Source organism: Talpa occidentalis, unplaced genomic scaffold (assembly GCF_014898055.3).
Source record: "Talpa occidentalis isolate TD23 unplaced genomic scaffold, MPIMG_talOcc4v2.1 talOcc4.7, whole genome shotgun sequence".
NCBI classification, from domain to species: domain Eukaryota; kingdom Metazoa; phylum Chordata; class Mammalia; order Eulipotyphla; family Talpidae; genus Talpa; species Talpa occidentalis.
This window is the reverse complement of record NW_023605083.1, coordinates 52,549,337-52,571,129: the sequence shown is the minus strand read 5'-3', so window position 1 is coordinate 52,571,129 and position 21,793 is coordinate 52,549,337. Positions and strand designations below refer to the sequence as shown.

Below are 21,793 nucleotides of genomic sequence, written 5' to 3'. Positions count from 1 at the left end.
GGGAACATGTGATTTATCTTTTCCTTGCTTTTTTTTACTAAAATTTTTGGTATAGCCTCTTCTCAGGGATGTAACAAGAAATAACAAAATATACAAGTTCTTTGGGCTTCTAAGAAAAAAGACCACACAGATTTTCAAAAGACCAAGAGAGGTCTTCTCTACGTTAGCCACTTCATTTTCACAATTGAAATAGGAACTGCTGTATTATATTTGCTGTTCCTGAACTCATTCAACATTTCTATAAATATACTGTTATGCAGAAAGCTTTTTAAAACAGAATAATTTATACAATTACCAACAATAGTTATCCTCTATCACCAATTATAATACATTTCCAATAATCATGAATAAAAATGACTAAATAGAGTAAAACCTACCAGAACAGCTTTTATACTTCAAGTGAAATGAGAGCTTGAAATTGTGAGGTGTGATTTTCCCCTACTAGCATAGCATTCCTGATGCCTTTTAACTCCTTGATTAATTAGTATCCCCTGATACTTTTAGATTATGACCACACTGTAAAGAGAGAACAGTGATGGTTTTGTTGAGTTTGCTGGCTGTTAATTTTTCAGTTCTCATCTGTGTGGCTCTATTTTTATATAAGAATATTTATCCTCCATTTTCCCTTGTTTTATAGCTACGTATCCTGCTCAAGGTCTGTTAGTTGGAGAGTACTGTATGCCTACAGTTTATGGTATTCTAATGGAAAGTGTAAATCTTACGTTCTTTTACATGATGTAGAAGGTAAGCCAACTGTATAAAAAGAACTTCTAGATGATGCCAATTAAAAAAAAAATAGATGATGCCAATAAGTAAATGAACAGGCCAATTTCCCATCCTTTATAAATTAAAGGACAAAATAGTAGAGTAGTAAGCACAGGCTTTGGACTAAAACAGACCTGGGTTTGAATCATCCCAGTGCTGCCACACACTGCCCACTTTGACTTAAGGCAAATCATTTAACCCTTTGGATGCTCCATTTTCTCTAAAGTAAATCAGTGCCCCAGATTCACACTTTGCAAGGTATTTTACTAACGTAGTAAAACATGATCTGCTTGGTAATGATTAAAGAATCATGAACTGCATTTAGAGTTGGACAACATGTGGGCCCACCACTTACAACCCTCTCCAAAGGGGATGAAATTTATGATATTTATTTTTGATTATCAATACAATTATTGTAATTAGTAGCTTATTTTTGAATAGTAATATTGCTTGGTGTTTTTGCCTCCAAACTTTATTTTAAATATGTGTTTTTAAAGAAGTGTATGGCAAACCTGTTTTCACTGTGCTTTGTGGTAATTTTTTCAATGACCAAGACATTTGTAAATTTAAAAAATTTAAATGTTTTAAAAATACCTGATTTTAATTTTTGTCCTAGAGCCAACATTGTTCCTAGGGAGATGTAACCTCTACAGTGTATGTGTGAATGGTTTAATAGGTCCAACAAAAAAATGTCATTTTTATTCATGCATTTGGGTTACTTAAATATTTCTATGAGATTTTTAAATACTTCTTATGGCTGGAATTCTCAGCATCTACTCCCCTGCCTTCCTTTTTCAAATCTATTGGCCAGTTTAAGGGTATTCATAATAATACAACTTAAACACAAAATAATGTGTTCATAAGTCATTGTTTCAACAGAGAACATAATACAGTACAAATTGCCCTGAGCATGGAATTAGGAGACTTGAATTCATGTCCTGACTCTGCCACTGATTTTGCAGGTTTACCTTAGGCAAGTTCTCATTTGTCAAATAATGAGATTGATTCCATTTTAAGTTATTTTCTATCTCTGAAATTGCTTTCACTTTTTTTTTTTTTTCCCAATAATTTTCCACGTCTGGGAGTTGTGTTAAGCACCTGATAGGTACAGAAGTACTTACTGATTCTTAAGGTAGTATTTTTCAAACTGTGATCCATGGACCACCTGAATAAAGGTTACTTGGGGTTCTTGTTAATACAGATTCCTGTCTTCTCCCAGGCTAAACCAGAACCTGGTGAGGCTTCTGCATTTTCACAAGTTCCTCAATGATTATAATGCACTCTCATGTTTGAGAACCACTGGCCTAAGAGACTGTGATCTAAGAGGGTAAGACTAGCCCAAGGCTTAAATTACTGCAGCCTCTGGCATATCCCCTCTACACACAAAGCCATTCACTGTGAAGGAGACCAGAAGAAAGCTGCTTAAGCTCAGCAGAGCAGTTAGCCTGTGTTGACCCCTGCTTGATGCTTTTTATCTGCGTGTTCCATAGTGAAGCACAACAAAAGGTCTTCCTATCAGCTCTGAGTCTTACATCCAGGACACTCACTGATTGCCACGGTTATGAGAACAGCTTGAAAAGGACTGCAGTTCTCCCCTCACAAGTGGTAAGAGAGTTGAACTTGTGCCAGCTAGTTCAAGGAAGAAAAGATGAGTACAACACAATCTCTTGACTCCCTTTCTACTCCAATACTATAAAACATCACCCTGTGTGCTTCAAATAATGTGGCAGAAAACACATCTAAGTCACACTGTTCGCATCACTCTGGCCAGATAGATACTAATCTAATAAATATCCTCTTCTGTACAATAGAAATGACTGAAGCCATTCCTTCCCCTCTTTTCCTTTCTGATGTTGTTGACAGGAGCAAGATACCAATTAAGGACACATGCTAAAGATTTTTAAGTTCACACAAGTAAAGTAAATTACAAAGAGAGGTGGCAATATTTTTTTCTAGAATTTCACAACAAAAATTCCTCTCATGGTGCAAAATATGTATAATTTTAACAAGAAACTTAAATGACATTTTGTTGCAAGACTATCTAACAGTTATGAGAATAATGCCAGTATCTGTGCTCATTATAGAGAAAACAGCAACTTTAAAAGGCCGAGTACACCGATAAGTGAAGATAAAATTTCTTTTTCAACAACTGGTATGCTAACATCAACTTCTGGGTTTTATTCAGTATGAAGTCATGGGTTTCTCTTACTTCAACCTAAACTCCTGCCAAATGGCCACAAATTCACACCAAAAAAAAGGTGTGGGGGGTGGGCGGGGAGGAAAAAAGAAACTTGACAAGAGCTACCATGCAAAATAACCAGAAGAACTGAAGCTTAGTGGCACAGATCAGCAGGAGCAGAGGAATGCTGCAAAAGATGCTGCTGCATAGAGTCTAACTTGGCGATGCCCCTATGATGCTGGACGACCAAGTACTCAGGTCATAGTGTGTTCGTGGACCCATAAGAACCAGGATCTTGACCCAAACTTATAAGATCTTCTAAAAAGAAAATACTTCACCTAAATTGAAGTAATTTATAAGTCAGACACCAGAAGAGTTACTTATTTGATGTAAGTTGTGCCTAAAACTTTGGCTGATACAAAGAAACCCGTCCACTAAGGCACCCTGAGGCAATCTGACAATGTGTTGGAGAGAACTTTGTTGTCAGTACCACATCATTATGAGAGTACAGAGAACGGATCACCCGCAAGGGACTGGCTTCTTTGGGCAAACAGTCAATAAGTTCACTGCATTGTTTGTCAAATCCCAACAAGCGAATCCCATAGCCATGAGGGGAAGAAATCATTCGTCCATCAGGGCTGAAGCAAAGTTCTTTGATATAACCCCTGCCTACATTGGCTTCTTCAATGTAATGAGTCAGTCGTAGAGAACAGCGAGGTGAGACAGGTCGCACAGGAGCTCCTTCTTGGAATTCATAGACACAAGTCCACTAGGGGTAGAGGAGAGACAAAGTTATTGAGCTCCCAATAATGCTACAGATAGTCCTTATTTTAAAAAAAACTCAACAGAATGCCAAAGACATTCAGAATTGCTGAAACAGAACTGCTCCAAGAAATCACTCAAATGAATGCTACCACTCTCCCAACTAACAAAACTTGTAGGCCCCATACATTTCCTGAGGCAGCTGTGACTTCTGTAGTAATAACTTTTTTCCTGAAGACAAGAACAATCTTTTTTAAAATTCTACAGTTAAGACATCCAAGACCAGGAGTACCAACCCTCCTATACCATTCAAAGATTCTTCTCTCCTTATTTCTAGAAGTGCAGCTCCTAGAGCTAGTGAGATCCTCAGAAGACACCTGGCTTTACAGAATAACATTTGGGTTATCTGAGACTTTTTCCCCAGTCATCAGTTTAGTCCCTTCCTTTCCCAAAGTTTCCCCGAGTTTTTAGAAAGTGAAAAGGTATAATACTCAATTGGTTTAGCAAAACCTCACATTCAGCCAGCTTAGCTGGAACATCTCAATCCTGTTATGTTTGCTATATAAAGTTATTTTTTTACACTGAGATGAAGGATGCAAGACTTAAGACGCTGGACACCATCTGAGCTGATGGCTGTTTTAAAGTACTTCTCTACTTGCCACATTGAGGTTGGAGAGGAGGAAAAAGGGTTTTCAAGGGAGAGCGATACCGTGTGCACACATGGCACAGGTAACTTGTTCAGTCAGCCCTGCTGAAGGTGGAGTGCTGCTGCCTGTACCTCCTGATCGTCAGTATTGCTTGAGCACCGAAGAAGAGTGGCCCAGCCTTTTGGGTGCAGCTGTAAGGATGTGATGCAGTTTCCACGGTCTCTCTCACCAGGAACTTCAGGGGTCAAGACTTCAAGACTATTGCGTGGTGCAACTCCTGAGACACAAGAAAATAAGGACATAGAATTTATTTTTATCACAAGACTATTTGCTCAGCAAAGCTTTGATTTTTGGCATGCACTGCCATGCCTTCATGCCTGCCTTCTCTTCCCTTTTCACACCACATGTAGCGGAACATAGTGCTACTCAATGGATGGGGTGTAAGTGTGTTTTCCAGGTAGGGGGTATGCCTAGAACTAAAGAACCCAAGTTCCTACAGCAGGGATCACCAATAACCTAGTGCTAAGGCATTAAAGCTGACTAGACATTTTGATTTAGACATATCAAGAAGTAACAAAGTTATGTGACATAAAAGGAATCTGGAAAAGTAAAAGATAATTCTCATATCAGATGTGATTTCTCTAGTCCAGAGAAGGAAACACTTGGAAGCCACAAAGACCACATTCATAGAAATAAAAGGCTAGTGTGTGTGTGGAAGGTGCAGGCCTTTTGGCCCCCAAGGACAGTACAAAAACAAGTAGACTTTTAACTTTGGAGGTGAGGGAGGACATCTCACGTGGAGGCATGTTAAAACAAGGGGTGGGAGACCCTGCCAATCTTACATATCCCTGGAACTCTTCTATAGCCCATCATTTCCTTCTACCTTAACTCCAAATGAACTTGTCACTTGCAACATGGATTTAAGAGAGGACAATGTAAGTGAAATAAGTCAGAAAGAGAAAGACAGATACAAGATGGACTCACATGTGTAATACAGGGAAACAAAATAGTCAGACCAAACCAAACCAGTAACAGACCCTTGAGATCTGACTGCAAAACTGAGGCACCAGAAAGGTGGAGGGATGGAGAGGACCTCATGGAGTTTGGTGAAGGATTACTGGGGTTTTGGTGGCAGGCCTAGTGTGAAAATATATTTCAAAAGTTCTGGGCCTCCCCGGTGGCGCAGCGGTTGAGCGCTGGGTTGCGAAGCTGCCCGCAGCCTCTGCAGTACCGGTTCGATCCCCGGCTGCTCCCCGGCCACCTGAGGAGGGTCCCACATGGCGCGCAGACCTCTCCTGCCGTCCGCTGCTCCCCTCAGCAGTGTACTTCGGTCCTTCCGCCTGCTCTGCTCCCCGCTCTGGCTCTGGTGAATTCTCTCACCCTCCCGTGCTTCTGACTGTACCCAGTGCTTGTATAAATAAATAAATAAATCTTTAAAAAAAAAAAAAAAAAAAAGAGTTCTGAACCTATAACCTCTACAACAAATACGTGTTGTAAACCAGCACTACTTCAATAAACATAACTGGGTGGGGGTATGGGGGTGGACCACAGGTGACCAAATTAAAAAATAAAGTTACTGTTGTAAGTAAACCACTGTTACTAATGCAAGTATGTCATATCCTTCATGCACCTCGGGATATTGTAAGTAAGCAGTTCAGAAATTTAACATCAGATAGAAATATTGATATTTTTAACACTTCTCTGCCTATGAAAGGAGGTGCTTTAAAGCTAGTTAACACTCTGTCAGACCCTCTGTGAATTGTTTCTCAAGTGGATATGTTATCTTAAAAGCTTTCCTTTAGATTACTAAAGCATTGAGTGAAACCTGTGACTCTAAATTACATCATAGCCAAACTATACCTAGATAATTATTTCAATAGTGACTGAAATTTAATGACAATTTTAGAGAAAAATAAAACCCTATTTTCAAGAATTGATTTTGAAAATCTAAAATAAAAGCAGAAAAATCATTCTAAATAGCTAGGTAGTTTTTGAGCTATTCCTTGGCAGTTCCTCAGGAGCTGGCAAAACTGGGGAACCATATGGGAGAAGAGGTGATTTGGGGTAGGGAAGAGTTGGGGGGTAACACCTCCTTAATCTCATTTAACCAGAGTTACTCCACTTTTATTTGTGCTACATCCTTAAGAAAACACAGCAGATTTTATGTCAAAAATAGAGTTCTAACCGTGAGTTTAAAGCCTTGGCTCTGTAAAGCTGTTGTATCTACCAAAAGGTGGTGCTAACATATTCTGACACCCAAAGACCCAGGATTTCCAACAGTCAGAGCAACCTTCCCTAACAAGCTCCACCTTCTTTTCTCTGTCCATTTTCTAACTTTCTTCCTTTCTTTGCCCAGGCTCCCCATACATCATCTTTTCTCCCATTCCCAATTCTCTATAGCATGAAACTGCTGGACAGTTTTGTTTTGGGGTTCCCATTGCTGTAAGCAAGCATATTAACTATTCTTAAGTTACTTTTCTTCATGGATGGCTGAGTTAATACAGATTTTTCTTAATGATTATTAAGAGCCTTGGCTTATTTTACATAGCCAAGGTAGAGGAGAAGAACAGGTAGAACTACAAAAGAGGTTTCTGCTACAAATCATGTCTGCTACAAATTTATATCCATGTTTATACATGGACATAAATCCCTAAATTTAAGAAAGGGAGTTTTTAACCTTAAAGGGAAACATCTTCAATACCCAGAAGAATGGGTAGGCTATACATTAGGTGAGGAAGGGCTCTCACCATTCTACCCACATAAGTAGAATCTACCAGGAGAGGCCATCCGCAGAAAACACAAACTGAAAGTCTAATGTATAGTCCTGCCCCTAAATACCTAGGTAGGAGACATGCTTATCTCCAAAAAGTGATCCAGAATTACAAAACAAAAAAAAAAAAGTGATCATCAATATAAATTCACAGGGCCTCCCTGGTCGCGCAGGAGGTTGAATGCCGCACTGTGAAGCTGTTTGCAGCCTGTTCGATCCCGGTCAGCCAATGAGAATCCCACATGGCGTGGCAGTCCTCTCCTGTCTCGCCCACTGCTCCCCTCAGCAGTGTATTTCAGTCAGTCTGCCTGTTCTGTTCCCCGCTCTGTCTCTGGTGAATCCTCTCACCCTCCTGTGCATTTGGCCTGTACCCAGCTCTTGTATAAATAAAAAATATATCTTTAAAAAATATATATATATAAATTCACAGAAGAGAAGAAATAGTACATAAGAGCTTAGGTATATAAGTATGGAGGTGGCAGGTGAAATATGTATAGTTAAATAACATTCAATTAGGATTGGAAGTTCTTCCAGAGTAGCTGGGAAAAATTGGCAAAAACAGAGTGGGCCAGAGTATAACTCACGTATTCCACAACCCCTCTGAGGCTGTCAGGCATTGCTTAGATAAGAAAATGGTGGCACAGAAAGCCCAAAAGGCTGGAATCAGGTGCTTTCATAAACACCTGATTAACTCATTCCCTTGTATATAAAAGCACTCTCTTGTGAGTGTCTCATTTAATGCTTACAGCAACCTTGATTGGAACCTACATTTTCCAATTCTTTCCTCTCTAAACTAGACCATACGAAGTCCAGGAAATAAAACCGAAGCTCAAATTCCAACAGAGTGAGGCCCAAGATGTTCAACCCCAGAGATTCTGGTTAGCTTCATGAAACTGGCAAGGGGCAAGGAATAGCCTCCCCTCTATTGGCTTTTATTTTTGTGGATTAAAACTAAAAGGGGGCCTCCCTGGTGGTGCAGGCGGTTGAATGCCGCACTATGAAGCTGTCCGCAGCCTCAGCAGTGCTGGTTTGATCCCTGCCAGCCTCGGAGCAACCCACATGGTGAGCAGATGTCTCCTGTCTCGCCCACTGCTCCCCTCAGCAGTGTATTTCGTCAGTCTGCCTGTTCTGTTTCCCACTCTGTCTCTGGTGAATCCTCTCACCCTCCTGCGCATCTGGCCTGTACTTACCCCAGCTCTTGTATAAATAAAATAAATCTTAAAAAACAAAACAAAACAAAAAACTAAATAAAGCTTTTTTGGTAGAATCTGTTGTTGCAAGATTATAAAATCCAACTTTTACTTACCTTCTCTTTGTGAGGCTCGTGACATGTGTTTCTCAGAAGATGAGTTAGAATCACTATGATGACAGGGTGAACCAGACACCCTAGGACTGGATGAACTTGATGAGGTGGTCAGATCTTGAAAATATAAAAAGTTCTGACAATAAACCTAGCAAAATGCTGGTAGTATATCAGTTTTTTAATCATCTACTTCAATTTGAACATACTGTTAAAATCCATCTTGAACATGGAAAGTATATATCCACATAAAAATGGAAGGAGCACAGTTCTTTGAAGTTTGCTAGTCCTTTTCTAAAATCATTTGCACCTTAAGTGAAATAAAAGTGAAACACAGGAGCTTCTCTGGTTCCCCATCATTTCCTTAGTGAAATGGACCAAGAAAATTTAGTAGAAAAGGAAACTGAGCTATTACCCTGTTGTTTAATGTTAGAACAGGGTCCAAGCAGGCTGTAACTGAAAATATGAATAGATCCTTCTAAAAGCATACTAAAAACTTGTATTGTCATTCTGAAATTATGTGAATACTATTTTTGAAATGCAGTACAAACTTTACATTGAAATCTGTGGAAAAATAAATATCAGGTGTATTATTCCAAATAGCAATCTATTTTCTAGCAGCCCTGTAATATCTGTGGGGACTTCTTATTAATCTAATTTCCATTGATGTTATTAAAGATCAAAGTTACCCTTAGAAGTCAGAGAACATTCTAGATTTTGAGTCTAAAATCCAACTAGACCTTCTAAATCACTATGCTAAAATTTATTATTAGTACTTAACCTACAAATTCTAAAAGGCAATTCTAAATCTAAAGAGGATACTGGCATAATTTTGAAATCCCTTGCTTGCAAATAAAACTTATATTTTTATTTTTACTTTTAGCACTAAAAATGGGCAGCTGTAGAACAATGATGCCTGTACATTCTCAAAGAAGTCAGAAATGGCCCTAAGCACACAGAAGAAAGACTTAAACCATTTGAACTACTTTTTTTTTTTTTTTAAAGATTTATTTATTTATGCATGCAAGAGCTGGGGCACAGGCCAGAGATGTGGAGGGTGAGAGGATTCACCAGAGACAGAGTGGGGAAATGAACAGACAGACTGACCAAAGTACACTGCGGAGGGGAGCAGCGGGCAAGCCAGGAGAGGTATGCTGCGCCATGTGGGTTGCTCCCTGGCCGGGGATCGAACTCAGGCTGCAGAGGCTATGGCTTGCTTCATAGTGCGGTGCTCAGCCCTTTGCACCACCAGGGAGGCCCTTTTTGAATTACTTTCTAATAGCAGTTTATGAACACTTTTAAGTTCAAGTTGCTTATGACTTTCCCCATGGTTCTTGTTCATAAGCACAGTATTATAAACAGTGGATAGTTCCCAGACCAGCCCTCTTTTTTCCCAAAGGTAAATAAAATATAGTCTGTCACATAATGTACATGAAATTATAGAGCATTTTTTTTTTCTGAGCCCCAATTTCACTTAATTTTAGTGGAATCAGCCACAAGAGAAGAAACAAGTCTTTAGCAAGAGGATGTTTAAGGGCCATGAAATTAAGATGGCACTAGGTACCTGTATCTGGACATCTGGAAGTCTAGAATGCAGACTTAAAACAAATACTCTATATTGACTATAACTTAAAAGATCATGGGCCTCCCCAGTGGCGCAGCGGTTGAGCGCTGGGCTGCGAAGCTGCCAGTAGTCTCTGCAGCGCCGGTTCGATTCCTGGCAATCCCTGGCCGCTGGGCGAGGGTCCTACATGGCGCAACAGACCTCTCCTGCCGCCTGCTGCTCCCCTTAGCAGTGTACTTCGTCAGTCTGCATGATCTGCTCTCCCCCCTGGCTCTGGTGAATTCTCTCACCCTCCGGCACTTCTGACTGTACCCAGTGCTTGTATAAATAAATAAATCTTAAAAAAAAAAAAAAAAAAAGTTCTGCTGGGTTCCAGAAAGACTGAAAAAAAGATAACTACCTTGGGCCATCACTAATTTTGAGATATCAGAAACACTGAAGAGAGATTTTCTGACTAGCAGAAATCTAAAAGAAATTTTTTTCAAAGTTAAAAGCTAATGGGCTTTACAGCTAATGGTGGGGCAGGGGTTAAAGTCAGCACTATCAAGCTATTGCCAGTCACCACCTCATGAATTCGATCCCACCACCACTGCATGAATTTGATACCTGGCCAGGGAGCTAAACCACATGGCGCAGCAGACCTCTCCTGTCTTGCCCACTGCTCCCCTCAGCAGTGTGTTTTAGCCAGTTTGCCTGTTTTGCTCCCTATTCTGTCTCTGTTGAATCCTCTCACCCCCTGAATCTCTGGCCTGAGCCCCAGTTCTTATATGCATAAATAAATCTTTTTTTAAAAAAAAGTTAAGAATTATTCTTCCTGGATCATTTGTGACACAGGCACAGGTTAAAGCTATGTCATTATATATAGATTTCATACTTCCTTGGGGAAAAAAGCTCACTGAGCTTCTCAAACTATACGACTCCTATGTCTGAGATTCTTTGGAAAACTCTTTAATCACAAAAGGAAAACTTACCTGAACTTGATGTAGTTCTTCTTGCTCTCAAAATGGGATAGCTGCCTACTTCTAAAGACTTGGTTAAGTCAAGATCATGCAAAATCAAAAGATACCCAGAGGATGTTGAGATCAACATTTTGGAACAATCTGGTGTTAATCTCATCCGCATGAGAAAACGTGTATGGAAGAATTTCTTATGTGGACATCCATCTTCGGTACACCTATAGAAGAAATCAACAAGACTGAGAGTTATAAATACAAGGACTCAATTATAGTTATACTTTGGCCCTTCAATCTAGAATTTACAGTCAATGTATATACTCATCACAATCAACAAGGTTTTTTTTGCTCACCATTCTTTCTTTCGTTGCCTACCTTCCTCTTTAGGTTAATCTTTTCCTCCAAAGTATATATACTAAAAGTATTACTTTGAAGTAAACTCACTTTTTGTTTTGAAAATATTCTACTCTTTTTGGTTAAAGGTTTAGCTGAGCATATAACTTTAGGTTGATGGTTAACTGTTTTTAAATATGAGGATAACATTCTGCTAATTTCTTGCTTCCATTGTTGCTATCAGTCTTGTTACTCTAGTTAATTTATCTTTTTTTCTTCTGACTGCTCTTTTTGTCCTCTTTGGAGTACTTCAGTTTCCCTCTTACATGTGTAAATCTGGACTGCTTTCTATTTCTCTTTACTGGGATTTATTTGACCTTTTAAATTTTATTTTTTTATTTTTATTTTTTAAAGATTTATTTATTTATTTATTGATACAAGCACTGGGTACAGTCAGAAGCACAGGAGGGTGAGAGAATTCACCAGAGCCCGAGTGGGGAGCAGAACAGGCAGAAGGACCGAAGTACACTGCTGAGGGGAGCAGCGGGCCTCAGGAGAGGTCTGTGAGCCATGTGGGACCCTCCTCCAGTGGCCGGGGAGAAGCCGGGGATCGAACTGGCACTAAAGAGGCTGCGGGCAGCTTCGCAACCCAGCGCTCAACCGCTGCGCCACCAGGAAGGCCCTTCTGATTTATTTTTAAGCTGTGTCTAATTAGACTTAACCTGTCAAAAAAAATTTCAATATAAATTTAAATTTAATTTCATATTTTTTCACTTCTTTAAGATACAGGTAAAGTCATCGCAGAATCTTTGCTCCTGTTGTCCAATCTCTAGCTCACTTTTAGCCAGTATCAGCATGGGCTTTTTTTTTTTTTTTTTTAAAGATTTATTTATTTATTTATACAAGCACTGGGTACAGTCAGAAGCGCGGGAGGGTGAGAGAATTCACCAGAGCCAGAGCGGGGAACAGAACAGGCAGACTGACGAAGAAATACACTGCTGAGGGGAGCAGCGGGCGGCAGGAGAGGTCTGTTGCGCCATGTGGGACACTCGCCGGTGGCTAGTGATCGAACTGGTGCTACAGAGGCTGCGGCAGCTTCACTGCCCAGCGCTCAACCGCTGCACCACTGGGGAGGCCCTACTTTAAAATTTGTTTAAAATTTTATTTTAAAATTTGCCTGTTGGAATTTTAGAGGAATGTACTCATCCATACTTTATTTAGATCTTAAAATGACTTAAATGAAGTTATGTAGTTCTCTTCATTAGCATTATATAAATTTTTTTTAATTGTTTGCTGTGATGTATACGAACACTACTGACTTTCATATTGTGATTTCTATCTAGCAATACTGGTTTAACTTTTACAATTCCAGCGATTTGTCAGCAGAATCTCTAGGGTTTTCTATATGGAACAGAATTTGGAAAATTACGGCCTGTGGGCCAAAACTGAACCACTGCCTGTTTTTACTTAAAGTTTGTTGGAACACAGCCACACCCATTCATGTATTATCTGTGGTTGGCTCAGGGACTATGAAATACAAAAACTAAAACATTACATGGTCCTTTATAGAAGCAGTTTGTCACCCCCTGACACAATCATATCATCTGTGAATGGTACTAAGTTTCATTTTTTCCTTTCCAATTTCTATATATTTATTTTATTGTACTAACGAGGACCCTGCCTTCTCCTACTCCAAAACAATGGTGAACAGTAATAGGTAGGTTCTCCTTTCTGACTTTAGAGAGAATGCCTGAGGTTTTTACCTTTTAAAACTGTGCTATGTTAGTGTATACTTTTGATTAGTTTCCTTCTATTTTTAGTTTGTTTTACTTTAAAAAGCTTTGTTGAGGTATCATTTTTTTTTAAAGGAATTTTTTTTTAAAGATTTATTTATTTATTTATATAAGTACTGGATACAGTCAGAGAAGTGCGGGAGGGTGAGAGAATTCACCAGAGCCAGAGCAGGGAGCAGAACAGACAGACTGACGAAATACACTGCTGAGGGGAGCAGCAGGTGGCAGAAGAGGTCTGCGCGCCATGTGGGACCCTCACCCGGTGGCCGGGGATCGAACTGGCACTGCAGAGGCTGCGGGCAGCCTCGAAACCCAGCACTCAACAGCTGTGCCACCGGGGAGGCCCTATTGAGGTATAATTTATATAGGATAAAATTTACTTATTTTTAAGAGTAAATTTTATTGTTCACAGAGTTGTGCAATCATCAACCAATTCAGTTTTAGAACATTTTTAGTAGTCTTTTTTGAGGTTCATCCATGTTGTACTGTAGAACATACTTTGTTTCTTTTCATTGTCAATGGTATTATATTGAATAGATATACTGCATTTTGTTAATACACTTACAGAAGAGAGATACTTGGATTGAATATTTTTCTAGCTACTATGAATAATGCTATCATAAGCATTCACACAACGTATGTGTTCATTTCTTTTGGGTATGTATCTGAGAGTGGAATTGCTAGGTTATATGGTAATTCTGCTGCCAAATTGTTTTCTAAAGTGGCTGTACTATCTTACATCCCCACCAAAAACATAAGAGGTTTCAGTTTCTTCACAATCTTGCCAATATTTGTTATTATCTTTTTTTAAAACTTTTTAAAAAGATTTATTTATTTATGCATACAAGAACTGGGGTACAGACCAGAGGTGTGGGACGGCAGGGGTGGGGGGCGGTGAGAGGACTCACCAGAGATAGAATGGGGAATGCAACAGGAGGATTGACTGAAATACACTGCTGAGAGGAGCAGCGGGCGAGGCAGGAGAGGTCTGCTGTGCCATGTGGGTTGCTCCCTGGCCGGGGATCAAACTCGTGCCGCACTGGCTGCAGATAGCTTCATAGGTGTGTTTAACCCCCTGAGCCACCAGGGAGACCCCTCATTGTGGTTTTGATTTGTATTTCCCTAATGATGTTTAGTATCTTTTCATTTGCTTATTAATTATTTGTATATCTTCCTTGATGAAATGTCTTTGCAAATCTATGCAAACCAGTTTTTAAACTTTGTAACATATATAAGTGTATACATGTAAGTGAATTGCAAGATCTCTATATTCTGGACACAAATCCTTCCTCTGTTAGGATTTACAAATATTCTTTCCCTTTCTGTAATTTTTCTTTTCACTTTCTTAATGGTGTCACAGAAAGGTTTTAATTTTAATAAAGTCTATCTTACCAATTTTTTTATCATTTGTGTTTTGGTGTATGAATATTTACAGAAAATTGCCCACCATGTTTTCTTCTATAGGTTATTTTTTTATTTTTTTAAAGATTTATTTATTAATGCGTGCAAGAGCTGGGGTGTAGGCCAGAGGTGTGGGGTGGAGGGTGGTGAGAGGATTCACGAGAGACAGAGTGGGGAGCATTACAAGTGGATCTGCTGAGATACACTGCTGAGGGGAGCAGCAGGCGAGACAGGAGAGGTTTGCTGTTCCATGTGGGGGTTAGCTTCAGTGGGGGAGGGATCGAACTGGTGCAGTGGCTGCAGATAGCTTCATAGTGCTGAGACTTAACCCCTTGTGCCACCAGGGAGGTCCATGTTTTCTTCTAAACTTTATAGTTTTAGATCTTACATTCAGGGTGAATTGTATTTTGAGTTCATTTTTGTGATGTGAGATAAGGATTGAAATTTATCTTTTTGCATATGGATATCTAGTTTTTCAAGTATCACTTATTGAAAAACACTATTTTTTCCCCAAACTATTAACTTACCTTGGTACCTCTGCTGAAAATCAGCTGATCATAAATCCAAGGATTTATTTTTGGATTCTCAGTTCTGTTCCCTCACTTTATATGCTTATCCTATGTCATCACCACACTGTCTTAATTACCATGGTTTTGTATAAGTCTGAAAATTGGGAAGCATGTTTTCCAACTTTGGTTCTTTTTCAAGATTGTTTTGGCTATTCTGGGTCATTTGCCTTTCCATGTAAATTTTAGACTCAGTTTGACAATTTATTCAGAAAAGGCATGTTGAATTTTGATAGGAATTAATTTTTTTTTAATTTTTTTTTTTTTTAATAGAGGCATGCTTTTTTTTTTTTATTTATTTGTTTGCTGGTTTGTTTGTTTTGTTTATACATGCACTGGGCACAGTCAGAAGCGCGGGAGGGTGAGAGAATTCACCAGAGCCAGAGCAGGGAGCAGAGCAGGCAGAAGGACCGAAGTACACTGCTGAGGGGAGCAGCGGGCGGCAGGAGAGGTCTGCGCGCCATAGGAATTAATTTTGATACAGATTAATTTGGAGAGAATTGCCATCTTGATGATATTGACTCTTTCAATCCATGGAACATGGAATTAATCTATCCATCCACTGACATCTTCCATTTCTCCCAGCAATGTTTTATAGTTTCATGCTTAAAACCATAGTTTTATACTTTTATAGATGTGTAAGTCTTGTATTTCTTTGATTAAATCCACTAAGTCCTTTATTCTTTTTTGATGCTAATATAAGAGAAACTGTTTTCTCTATTCATTTTTGGATTGCTCATTGCTTTATAAGTAAAAATACATTTAATTTTTTTTGCAAATCTTGCATATCTTGTGACTTTCCTGACTTACTTATTAGTTCTAGTAGTTTTTTTGGCATGTGTGTTGTGGATTTCTTAACATTTTATATATATAAGATCTTATTTACTGCATATGAAGGCAGACATTTTAGATGGAACAACCGGTCTCATTCTTAAAATTGTCACATGCATTGCAGGATGTTTAGAAATCTGATCCCTGCTGACTAAATACCAATAGAAATCTTCCCCTCTTCTCTCATGGTAGCAACCAAAATTATACCAAACATTATTTCCAAACAGTCCCCTAGGGATCAGTACTAATGCAATCAAGAACTACTCTGTCAATGCATGAAAGCAAAGTGCAAAAATTACAAAATATTTATAATGCAAGGATCAAAGAATAAAAAAAATGACAGTTCTACAAGGAAATAACTTTTTCATTAAATTCTAAAAACTTATAAACTAATTTTCATCATTAACTATACTACTTAGTCTACTTTGCATACAATTTTGTCCAGATTTTTTAGTTGTAATATATGACTAAATGCAAGTAACAAAAGATGGAATCACCTCTTAAAGAAATATGAAAACTAGGACAGAAATTTGTTTACCATTAAAAAAATTTGTTTTTTCATAATCCTAGCAGGGTTTCCTATTCACAAACCTGTTGGTGTCCCAAATAATGACATTTCCATCAAATCCTGATGTTACTAAGAGTCTTGTATTAGTATCATATTCGATGTTCTTCACCCAGCTAGTATGACCATGTAAAGTGCATACTTTGGTGTTCAGTTTTCTCAGATCCCACAGTGCTATTGTAGTGTCATCAGAACAGGTAGCGAACAGCCGGTTATCAAGAAATCTACAAGGCAGAAAAGAAAAACTCGTTCATTTAATCTTTTATTACCAAAAAATGGACTTAAGAAACAGTCTATATTGCCTAATCAAGAAAGGGAAAAAAAGGGTGGGGGGATAAAACTCACTGTATAAACCCAGTTGACTCTGACATACAATAAATACTAAGTATAACATAATCACCAGGGAAGGATACTAAGATTTATTTATTTATTTATTTTAAAAGATTTATTTATTTATGCATACAAGAGCTGGGGTACAGGCCAGAAGTGTCGGGGGTGAGAGGATTCACCAGAGACAGAGTGGGAAACAGAACAGGCAGATTGACCGAAATATACTGCTGAGGGGAGCAGCAGGTGAGTCAGGAGAGGTCTGCTGTGCCATGTGGGTTGCTCCCTGGCCAGCTGGGGGGATCAAAATCGTGCTGCAGAGGCTGCGGAAGCTTCATAGGTTGCATCTTAACCCCTTGTGCCACCAGGGGAGGCCCAAGGATACTATGATTTAATGAGGACTATATTGCAATGTTATTCATTTACTTCACATTATTGATTTTTTTTTTAATTTTATAGAGGCATGTTTATTTATTTATTTGTTTGTTTGTTTTTTGTTTATACAAGCACTGGGTACAGTCAGAAGCGCGGGAGGGTGAGAGAATTCACCAGAGCCAGAGCGGGGAGCAGAGCAGGCAGAAGGACCGAAGGACACTGCTGAGGGGAGCAGCGGGCGGCAGGAGAGGTCTGCGCGCCATGTGGGACCCTCCTCAGGTGGCCGGGGAGCAGCCGGGGATCGAACCAGCGCCGCGGAGGCCTCGGGCAGGTTCGCAACCCAGCGCTCAACTGCTGCGCCACCGGGGAGGCCCACACACATTATTAATTTTTACTTTGAACTGGAAATAGGTGTGGGTGTTTGGTGAACAGTGCCAAAAGATAGAACTTTAGAATCTATAAATGCAAATGGTGAGAGACAATTTAATAGGAGACAGAGATTGTGAAGACTTGATTGCTGCAGGAGACATGTTAAAAGTAAAGGGTTCAAAATTACAAGAAATGTTTACTGCTATAAATAATGTATCTTTCTACTTACAACACATTTATATGAAAAAATCGCTATTAAAATGAAATTGCTGGGGCCTCCCCGCTGGTGCAAAGGGTTAAGTCCCAATACTATGAAGCTATCCGCAGCCGCTGCCGCATGAATGAGTTCAATCCCCAATCCTGATCCTGGCCAGGGAGCTGACCCATATGGTGCAAGTGCAACAGATCTCTCTCCTATCTCTCCCACTGCTCCTCTCAGCAGAGAATTTCAGTTAATCTGCCTGTTCTGCTCCCCACTCTGTCTCTGGTGAATTCTCTCCCCACTCTTCTCCAGCCCCACACCTCTGGCCTACACCCAGGTTCTTGTATGCATAAATAAATCTAAAAAAAAACCAGGGGCCTCCCTGGTGGCGCAAGAGGTTGAGCACAGCACTGTGAAGCTGTTTGCAACCTCTGCAGTGCAAGTTCGATCCCCGGCCCCACATGGTGCTGCAGCCCTCTCCTGTCTCTCCTGCTGTTCCCCTCAGCAATGTATTTCAGTAGATCTGCCTGTTCTGCTTCCCACTCTGTCTCTGCGGGTCCTCTCACTCAACCCGCCCCAACCCGCCCCCACGCCTCTGGCCTGTGCCCCGGCTCTTGTATGCATAAATGAATGGATCTTTAAAAACCAAAAAAAACAAACAAAAAAAAAAACCCCGCATTTCTTTTTTTTTTTTTTGAAAATAATTCTTTTTTTTTAATTCTTTTTTTTTTTTTAAATAGAGGCATGTTTTATTTATTTATTTGTTTGTTTGTTTTGTTTATACATGCACTGGGTACAGTCAGAAGCGCGGGAGGGTGAGAGAATTCACCAGAGCCAGAGCGGGGAGCAGAACAGGCAGAAGGACCGAAGTACGCTGCTGAGGGGAGCAGCGGGCGGCAGGAGAGGTCTGCGCACCATGTGGGACCCTCCTCCGGTGGCTGGGGAGCAGCCGGGGATCGAACCGGCGCTGCAGAGGCTGCGGGCAGCTTCGCAACCCAGCGCTCAACCGCTGCGCCACCGGGGAGGCCCAACCCCGCATTTCTTAATGGAAAAAAGTCTATCACCAAAAATCACCACTGTTATATTTAACCTGATTCCTGTTTTTCAAACTAAATATGACCTCATAAATATTTTGTCATGTCTTTAAAGATTTAGCAACAAAATCTCAATGACTGAACAGCATTCACTATAAGAATAAGCTGTAATTTTTAAAAAATTTATTTTTGTGTAGAAGAACTGGGATGTAGGTCAGAGGTGCAGAGGGTGAGAGAATTCACCAGAGACAGAGTCGGGAGCAGAACAGGTGGATTTAATGAAAAACACTGTGGAAAGGAGCAGTGGGCAAGACAGGATTAGGTCTGCTGTGTCATGTGGGTTTGCTCTCTGGCCAGGGATCCAACTCAGGCGTTAGTGGTTATAGCACTTAATCTCTAGGCCACCAGGGAGGCCCCCTGTAATCTTTTCTCTTTTTTAAACTAAGATGCAATTGTTAGATGTTTAGGTTGTCTCCAATTTTTTTTTCTATTAAAAACAAAATGATGACCCTCAGAACAGTCAAATATTAATCACATTCTTAGTTCTTTCCAGAAAATTTCTTTAGTTATTGCCAGTAAATTGTATTTCTAAGTAAAAAGGGGATTTAAAAAAATGTTTGCATTAAAATGTGTACATATATATCTTTAAAAAAACATATGAATATATAGTTTCAGCAGCAGTTAGGTGCATGTCCATTTTTCCAAACCCATGCCATGTAGATATTTTTTGATTCTGTTAAGTGCTAGATTGTGGGGGAGGGGAATCATTGTTAAAGCTGAAATTTGTTTCTAGTAAAATTGAGCTTTTTTCACATTTATTGGAATATTATATATTTTTGTGAATTGTTACTCATCTTTCTTGCTGCTGTTCCTATTGCAGTATTATTTATATTATTGAGTGATAAAATTGCTGAAGATGCGCTTCAATTTTTCAAACATCTATCTTTGGATATAGTTTGTTTTCTTACTATATCAAAAATTTAATTCTTATTAAATACATTTTTCCCTTACAGGTTTACTGGTACATGAGACTTCAAAATAAAAATATTTCAGTGACTTCTATACCTGACATGAATTATATAGGAAAAATACATAATGACAAAGGCTTCTGGAGAGTCAAACTTTTAAAATGAACTGATCATCATCATAAAAGCATCTCTACACATTTGGAAAAAAACCCCACAAAACTAAGTTATTTTATTCAGTCTACAGAAAATACTTAAATCACATATACAGTCAAAGTCCTAGTGGGTTTATATTGCTGTAAGCCACAGTGGTCTACCCTGAATGCTTTCAAGCAAGAAAGTGACTTACAATAAGTTATAAAAAGATCTCTAAAAATCTTGGATATCTTAAAAAATAAAGTGGGGAATCAGTCTAAAATTTTTATCAATAAGGTCATTAGAAAATTATCATTATTGTTCGAAAGGATATTTTTATTTAAGAATGCATAAAAGAATATAATCTTGGAACAAAAATTAACAATTTTAAATTGAGTAAGTTTACTTTAAAGAAAAATTCAACATTTTGACGTTAATTTTCTCATTTCTGTCTCACAGTATTACCTATTAAAATTTTGGTATTATGGTCTCACTTATAGCAGGAATTTAGAAAGCCTAAATAAGGGACCAGGAAAAAGACTAATTAATACAAAGTAAAAATCAAAATCAACGAGCAACTATAAACCAGAGACACACTGGGGGGGGAGGAGCGGGGAGAGGAAGGACTAGGGTCAAAATAAGGGGGGGTGCAATTGTATGGAGAATATAACCAAAATGAAAATGCATACATTGTGCAAAAATGATGTAAGAATTATATAAAACAAAATATTTTAAAAAAATAGTAAAATTAAAAAAAATTTGGTATTGAAGAATCATTGGTAAACAAAGTAAATAAATTATAAAAAATTAAGAACTTGTACTATAAGACCAGTTAGAGTTCCCATAGCAATTTTTATCCCAAAGTAAGTGAATATAAAGTATCAGACAAGTCTTTGGATATCTGGGCCAGCTCTCTCAAATTAAAACTCAGCCTAGCCTAATAAATTAATAATTGTAAAGTATTTGTAATTGTATAGTCCCTAAAAAATAGGAGACACTCTTTCATGCACTGTTAAATCTATGAGTTTCTGAATTACAGAATTTCTCCGTATGTCCCCATCAAACCACAACATATGACTACAACAGCTCTAGATAAAAAGCCATCTAGATAAATTGAGGTCTTTATTATCAAAGGGTAACTAATAAAAGATGATAGCAATTGAAAATGAATTCTCTTAAAACAGGTACCAACATTTTATTGTACAAGGGAAAGAATATGTTGAGTCTTTATTTTAAAAAAAAAAAAAAACTTACATTTACTTGATGCAAATATTTAGAATAATTTAATTTTTAAAATAATCTTTCAATGAAATTAATATTAGCAGAATATGACATCTTATTTCACATCTGAGTTTTGTACTACAATAAAAAAGAGCATCCTTTCCGTATAATATTCAACATCTTTTTTTTTTTTTTTTAAGATTTATTTATTTTTTTATTTATACAAGCACTGGGCACAGTCAGAAGTGCGGGAGGGTGAGAGAATTCACCAGAGCCAGAGTGGGGAGCAGAGCGCAGAAGGACCGAAGTACACTGCTGAGGGGAGCAGTGGGCGGCAAGAGAGGTCTGCGCGCCATGTGGGACCCTCCTCCAGTGGCCCTGGAGCAGCCGGGGATCGAACCGGCGCTGCAGAAGCTGCGGGCAGCTTCCCAAACCAGGGCTCAACCGCTGCGCCACCAGGGAGGCCCAATATTCAACATCTTTGTCAATTCTCCCAAGGGCCTTTCCTTAGTCCTGTCAGATATTTACATATTTTTTGGAGTATGTATCATGTCATCATTTCTGTCATGTTCTTTTCCCTAAGATATAACTAGTCTAAATCTATTGGATCATCATTTTATATGTAACTTGACCAGTTCTCTGACATTACTTTCAGTTTTGTGCAATTCTATATCTTTCATGTTCCCACTGATAAGTACTGCATTTACATTATAATGTTTGAAATATAACAGTAAGC

General features: G+C 38.9%; 1 protein-coding gene across 1 annotated transcript in view; it reads right to left on the bottom strand.

Moving 5' to 3' along the window:
• Nucleotides 1–2,883: 2,883 nt before the first annotated feature.
• DCAF10 (DDB1 and CUL4 associated factor 10) overlaps nt 2,884–21,793 on the bottom strand; it is a 41,376-nt gene continuing 22,466 nt past the window's right edge. Inside the window, 5 exon segments of the mRNA XM_037491596.2 lie at nt 2,884–3,713; nt 4,485–4,630; nt 8,430–8,543; nt 10,959–11,161; nt 16,456–16,653. Of these exon segments, the coding sequence (XP_037347493.1) occupies nt 3,345–3,713; nt 4,485–4,630; nt 8,430–8,543; nt 10,959–11,161; nt 16,456–16,653 (1,030 nt within the window). The 3' untranslated portion in view covers nt 2,884–3,344.